At 48.8% G+C, this 6,585-nt stretch overlaps 1 protein-coding gene and 1 long non-coding RNA gene across 2 annotated transcripts in view; one reads left to right on the forward strand and one right to left on the reverse strand.

The window, feature by feature from the left end:
• Window positions 1-469, reverse strand: part of LOC108638673 — a 9,350-nt gene extending 8,881 nt beyond the window's left edge. Inside the window, exon 1 of the long non-coding RNA XR_001920020.3 lies at window positions 110-469. This is a non-coding gene — a long non-coding RNA (uncharacterized LOC108638673). The remainder of the gene's footprint in view (window positions 1-109) is intronic.
• PSMG3 (proteasome assembly chaperone 3) overlaps window positions 1-3,091 on the forward strand; it is a 3,556-nt gene extending 465 nt beyond the window's left edge. Inside the window, exons 2-3 of the mRNA XM_018067303.2 lie at window positions 258-475; window positions 2,455-3,091. Coding sequence (XP_017922792.2) covers window positions 260-475; window positions 2,455-2,607 — 369 coding nt within the window. The 5' untranslated portion in view covers window positions 258-259 and the 3' untranslated portion in view covers window positions 2,608-3,091. The remainder of the gene's footprint in view (window positions 1-257; window positions 476-2,454) is intronic.
• The last annotated feature ends 3,494 nt before the right edge of the window (window positions 3,092-6,585 follow it).

Raw genomic sequence — 6,585 nt, forward strand, 5'->3', positions numbered from 1 at the left:
GGAGCCTGTCAGAGCCAGTTCGGCCACGCCGGGGGAGTGATGCCATCGCTGCGAGGCTGCCAAATATCCCCCCCTAATCAGGGGTGCGCTGTCCCGCACTAACACGCACCTCCGGATGCTCCTGTGCTCTGAAACTAACTTAACCCAGGGTGTTTCAAATGATGGGGAAGGATTTGGGCTTTTTACAGCCCGTAGAGACCACGTTCGTAATCTAACGTTGTTTTAACTGTTCTTGCCGCTCCGTTCCCTTCCGGCAGCGATGGAAGCGGGTCCCATCGTGACGTCCAAGCAGCGGGAGGAGGTGGTGCACGGCGTCCCCACCGAGGTGGTGTGCACGGCCTTCTCCAACTCCGTGCTCGTGGTGGTCACCCAGTACGGCAAGATGGGCACCATCGTCTACGTGGACCCCAACACCATCGGCGACAACGTGGGCAGGCCCTCGCTCACCACCAAGGTGCTGCTGGGCAAGGATGAGGTGAGAGCGAGCGGATGTGCAGCAAGGATAAGGGGGAAATGTAGTAGGTGGAGCCGTGCGAGTTGCCAGGGAGTTGATGAATCACAGCAGTTAAAGCAGTGTTTGAACAGTGATAAGATTAATTTTAAAATATCTTCTGAGGCAAGAGGGGTTCATCACAAAAGTATGTGCGCTCGTCTGCTGTTTGACATAAAACTTTAACTAACCGTCAGTGGTTTGGGGATCTGTTGTTTTGTGTCCTGCAGGATATGGATTGCTTCTCTGTGTTTATGCAAGGTTTGATAAAGCTTTGTTGATTTAAGGGTTGCAAGATCAAATGTGCAGCCATTGATAACCTTTTGGGTTTCTGTTCCAGTGAGTTTGTTTTTCTTTTCAGGTCTGTTTTGTCACCCCCATCCCCCCGCCCAGTGTATGCCAGTCCCATGATGGACTTTAGTTGCCCTCACTTAAGTGTGCCTGCCAGCACTTTCCCTTGATAAAGTTTAATTTGTTTTGCTTCAGCAAAATGAGTTTTTATCAACCATTTCATAAGGCTGGAGAGAAAGCAAAAGAAAATGTGTTTTGCAAAGCATCAACTGGTCAAGCATTAAAACAGAAAGTTACAGAGCTACCTGCTTATGAGGCTTTCCATCAGGGTTGAAGCTATTAAATATTACTTGCTAGCTTTAACTAGAAAAAATGTAGCAACGCAAGTTCCTGATTCTATCCACAGCTTCCCCTTGTGGAGTTCTTTTTCTTCAGTAATAGCCTTCCCTTTCTGAATAGGAGATGTTTTGTTTTTCTTTTGTTGGTATGATATGTGCTAATTCTGACCACCTCCACCCCCAAGCTGCTTCTGTGTTTTATTTGGAAATGGGGAGTGTTATGTTTACTTCATTAAATTCTATTTTTAAATCATTTTAACCAACTAAACCGATCTAAACTTTAAGAAAAGGCTTTCACTAGTTTGCTCCTTTCCTGCTTGTCACTGTTAACATCCCTGTTTGGGATGGTGCACACTTCCAAAAAAGACTGGTATTTAAAATCAGTCAGACTCATCCTTCTGACAGGTACACAACTGTGGGTGTCAGTGAAACCTTGACAAGCTGAGTGGTTCAAAGCTGTGCTGGATGAGGTTCAGACTGGACATTAGGAAGTACTTTACTGAGAGGGTGGTCAGACACTGAAACAGGCTTGAGGGGGTCGATGCTCTGAGCCTGTCAGTGTTCAAGAGCCATTTGGACAATGCCCTGAATAATGTTTTAACTTGAGTTGGTCAGGCAGTTGGACTAGATATCCTTTTAGGTCCCTTCCAACTGAAATAGTCAATGCTGTTCTAGTCTATTCTTGTTAAGGAAAACTTACAAGGATGGTTATATCTCTTCTCTTCTCTTCTTCAGCCTCACTACTTATTTCTGGTTTTCATTATTCTAGTAAAATAAGCAATATGCCTGTTACACAGGAATTCTCTAGGAATTGCAAAAATAGCAGGGTTTTTTCCAGAGTTTGTCAGCAGAACATCCCCTCTTCAGAACAAGTTTTTAAACAAAAGGTACTTGCAGACCTCTTTAGAAGTCTGGCTCTGATGGAAATAAAGACATTTGGATCCACAGCATTTCATATAATTGGATATTGGTGTCATAGTTTGCGTGGGAGGATTAATGGAAGGAAAAATTCTCCACACTGACTTTCCTGTTTTTCCTGACAGTGCTAAAACTCAATTCCAGTGCAGCTCCAGTTAAGTTGCTTCAGGGTGGTTTGGGTGGCTGTCATTCATGGGTCCAAACTCTTCCCTTTTAAGCTGGTTGAGTTTCTAAAGTTTCCTGTCCTATGGCTTGGCTTTGCTGACCATATTGGAACCACACAGCAAATGCCATGCTCAGTTCAAGTCCAGGATCAACAGGTTATTGACATCATTCCTTGACTCTTCCTCTCCCAGCTTGTGTGGGAGGGCTCTCCCATCTGTAGGAGTGTACCTCTCTATCCCCTTTGCTTTTCAGCCCCTCGTTCATGTTTGTGCCAAAAACCTGGTGGCGTTCGTGTCACAGGAAGCTGGGAACAAACCTGTTCTTCTCGCCATGGCTTTAAAGGACAAGACCATGGAAGGAATACAGGCTCTACGGGAAGTGATCCGAAGTTGCCAAGTGTGGTGAAGTTGTGCCATCTGGATTCAAGGAAACGATCTCGAGTCCATGACTCATCACCACCTATTTAAAAGGACAAGAAATGAAAATGATGGAATGTCTTTGTGGTGGTTCTGGACGTACTGAGGAATTTGATGAATTTTTCTCTACTGTGTAGAACATTTGTGAGTTTTGTTACTGGGACAGGTTTGCAGTCCATATAGTCAGTGATGGGACAAGAACAATTGTCTCAATATACAAGAGAAGTGTTATTTTTACTGTGTTGGGTGGGTCATATATTTTGGAAAGGGCTCAGCTCTGCGCTTGTGTCCTCAGGAGCTGTAGATGCCAAGCTCTGTAGCTGCACTGTACCACAAAGGGGGAACACCCAGTGCAGAGGGAATAAAAGAAACACTGACAAATCTAATTTTACCTGTTTTCTTTTTTCTCTGTGAAAATCACTTCAATTGAAATACAAGCTTTGGTAAAAAGTCAACAATTGCATAATGGGAAAGATTTTCTTGCCTGTTTTTAAGGAAATGAGTCCTATATGACTGCTTTTGTCCTTGTGTCAGTTCCTGATGTAGTCTGAATCCATTTTCCACTTTCATTGTGATTTTAAAGAGAAGCAGATAATTATGCTCTGCAAATTTCATGAAAGCTGATGTGAGAGTGGAAGACAGGAACCCAAAATAGTGGTGAGAAGAAGACAAAATAATCTCTGCCAATGAATTACATGGCATCAGCACATGAAAGAGGCAGAACATCCATAGCTTGGGCCACCTGCAATGAGCAGCTGTCACAGGAGACCTGGGGACAGAGGGTTTGGGGGAGGGTTATACCAAGGTGTTTCTGCTGAGTCATTGACAAAAAGTGTCAGATGAACTTGTATGAGTTGATGCAAAGCTTAATAGCCAAACTTTTGCCATTTGCTTGGAAAGCACATTTGTTTTTACCTCTCCTACAAGAAGAAGTAGTAAATTTTTAAGTGAGCTGTTACACACTATTGTCACTTATGAACCTGACAGCACAGACGGAGGCCAGGTCTTGGATTCTGGGAAGGGAGGAGCTGTGCTAAGACCTGTTGGTACAACAGTATCAGCACCGAGCCTGTGCCTGCCCCGTGTTGATCCAGCTGCTGGGTCATTTCTGTTGCTAAAAAATCCCCTAGAAGTAGAAAAGCAGAAAATGGATTTCGAAAGGACTCTTCTCTGAAACAAGGGTTATTTACAGCATTTAAGAGATTATGAGAAATGAAACTTTTTTTAAAAATGCATTCAAACACTGCAGGCTTCCGGCTGCCCTTGACAAGAAACTTCATCTAAAAATAATTTTCCAAACTGTGCTTCCAAGAATCAAAGATTTGCATCTGTCATAACTATAAATTTTCCCTCTTCTACACTTCTCTTTTTTTTGTCTAGGAAGGCTGAGAGAGCCATGTGGAATTTGTTATTGTCGATCTGGTTTGCTAGTAGGGATTCTTTTCCAACACGAAATTCAATGTCTATTCCAAATCCTGGTGCTCTTAGTCTGTCCATATGTCCTGCAACTTTTGGAAAGCATACATTAATTAGCAAATTGGATGGAAATTGCATCTTCCACTGTGGTGATATAGTGGCATACCAGCACTGAGCCCCCAAGACCTGAGTGTTACTACCTAAAAGCCAAGCACAAGTTAACCACCTTAATTTCCTGGCTGTGTGTGCCACCAGGTCTGCGCAGGGTGGTGGGTGACAAAAGGACGTGGGGATCTCTCCAATGTGATGCTTGGAGCCAGGACAAACTTACCTTGGTGCCTTTCCATGGGCGATAGATTGGAGCACAAGCAATTGGTCCTTTGACTTTGCTCCTCTCTGCTCAGCAGCAAACCAGGGGGAAGGCCTGCCCCAAACAACAGGCACAAGGTGCCACCAGCTGCCTGCCTTTTAGTCATCGCTCTCCTCCGAGTAGGGATTAATTCCAATTTCAAGGAGAGCTGCCTCTGCCGGCCAGGCAGAGCTCCTGCCCGCGGCCACAGGACGTGTGCCGGGCAGGGGTCAGCGGCGTTGGGCTGCACCGTGGCTTTCCATCCGTGTTTGCTTTCCGGGCGTGGGTGCCGAGTGCGGCAGACCGGAAAGGTAAGTTGGGTGGCTTTTCTGCAGGAGACAAAGCCCAACCTGCTGCTCCAGCTCCCGAGGGGCCCGGGGCACAGCGAGGGCAAGTGGGGCGTTGGCAGGGCGAGCAGGGCCCAGCGAGGGCAAGGGGTGTGCTGGTAAGGTAAGTGGGGTGCTGGCAGGGCCCGGGGCACTACAAGGGTAGTTGGGGTGCTGGCAGGGACAGTGGGGTGCTGGTGGGATGAGTGGGGAGCTGGCAGGACACGGGGAGCTGCAAAGGTAACTGGGGCACTGTCAGGGCCCGCTGCCAGCAGGCGGGCAGGGCTGGGCAGGGCTGGGAGGGTGTCCGGAGGAGGAGTCTCCCGCGGGTGCAGGTGGAGGAGGGCACGGGGGATGCAGAGGCAGGGGCACGGCAGCCAGACCCACTCCCGAAGGAGCCCCACAGGGTGAGTGGGGCCCTGGGGGGTGCGCAGCGGCTGGGGACACCCCCCACAGACCAGAGGTTGGCCCAGCCACTGGTTCTGAGCACCTGTAGGAGCTGCTGGGGCGGCAGAGCCTGCTGTAAGAGCTCCATGCCTGCGTCATCCAGTCCTCCAGACGGGCTTTAAGCAGGGCTCCATGCTGCCCTGCCTCGATTCATTGCTGTGTGCTTGCTGTAGGTCCTTCCTCCTGGGTGGCCTGGGAGTGGTGTGGAGAGCCTGGTAGGGTAAATAACCCTGAAAAGCAATTGTTTGAAAGCAATCAGGATAAAAGGCATGTCTCCTGTGCTGGTGGGGTTAAGCCTCAATGCTCCCCTTCCTGGGATGTGGGTCAGGGATCTGAGAGGCGCTGGTGGGGGGCTGCAAGGGCTCATCTTTCCTTTCTGACTGCTCCACCTCACAGGGGCTGCTGCTGAGATGGAGATTTGTCCCAGGTGTTTCAGGACACAGGGAGGGATGTGAGCTGGGAGTCCAGGCTCTGACAACCTGCGGACAGAGGGGAATCCCTGGTGAGGTGAAAAGCCTATTTGCAGGTGGCCTGCCTGAACATAGGCTTCACTGCTCAGTTTATCTTCTCAGTGCTCACCTGGCATCTCTAATATCCCAGGGAGGGAGTGTAACAGGTAGATGCTGCATGGCAGGTACCTGCAAGGTGTCTGAAAACAGACAGATTGGATGTGGCACTGGCACAGTCCCGTCCAGGAACTGAGTTTTGCGGCTGATATTATTCCCGGTGTCTCCTTGCTGCCTTTGTTTTGGAAGTAAATGGCTCTCTAACTGCATTGAATTGCCGACTACCTTGCATGGCCGGGATCTAATTACCTCTGGAGCTGGGAGCCCTATCTCCAAGTGGCACCGAGGCTTTTGCTTTTAATGACTTGCTCTGCCACGTTCAGAGTATGACAATGTCGGGGAGGCTGCCAGGACCGGCTGCTGGTGCCCCCGTGCTCGTACTGAGATGGCTGGGAAAGCTAATAAGAGTTGGGATGTCTCAGGCCAAGCATCTGTGGCACAGCGCTGGGTTGAAAACAGAGTAAATGGGTCTAGTGATGAGTGCAGCTCTCTGCCATGTCTTGGGGAGTGGGCTGGATCACTGGAAAAGTGACTAGAAAAACAGCTAGAAACAATGAGCTTTCGTACAGCTCTATCACGATGCTCTGGTAGAGGGAAAGAGTGGCCAAATCCAGCCATATAGCCCCAGCAGCAGCAGGGTAGCCCCCCAAAAGAGTGAGAAGTGACTGGGAAATGGGGCACAACCAGGCTCTTGTCTCCCTCTCTGGGCCACGAGCTATCTCTGTCCTCCTGTTAATGTTTACAAGGCAGGTCTGGTGTCATTGTGGTCTGTCCAAAGACCAGATCCCTCCCCAGCTTTTCTGGGATCCTTCTTCCTGCTGGCTGGAGCAGGGCCACAGGACAGTCACGGGGAGGAAAAGCCC

The sequence above is a fragment of the Manacus vitellinus genome, unplaced genomic scaffold (genome assembly GCF_001715985.3).
Source record: "Manacus vitellinus isolate BGI_N305 unplaced genomic scaffold, ASM171598v3 scaffold_12_pilon, whole genome shotgun sequence".
Classification (NCBI taxonomy): domain Eukaryota; kingdom Metazoa; phylum Chordata; class Aves; order Passeriformes; family Pipridae; genus Manacus; species Manacus vitellinus.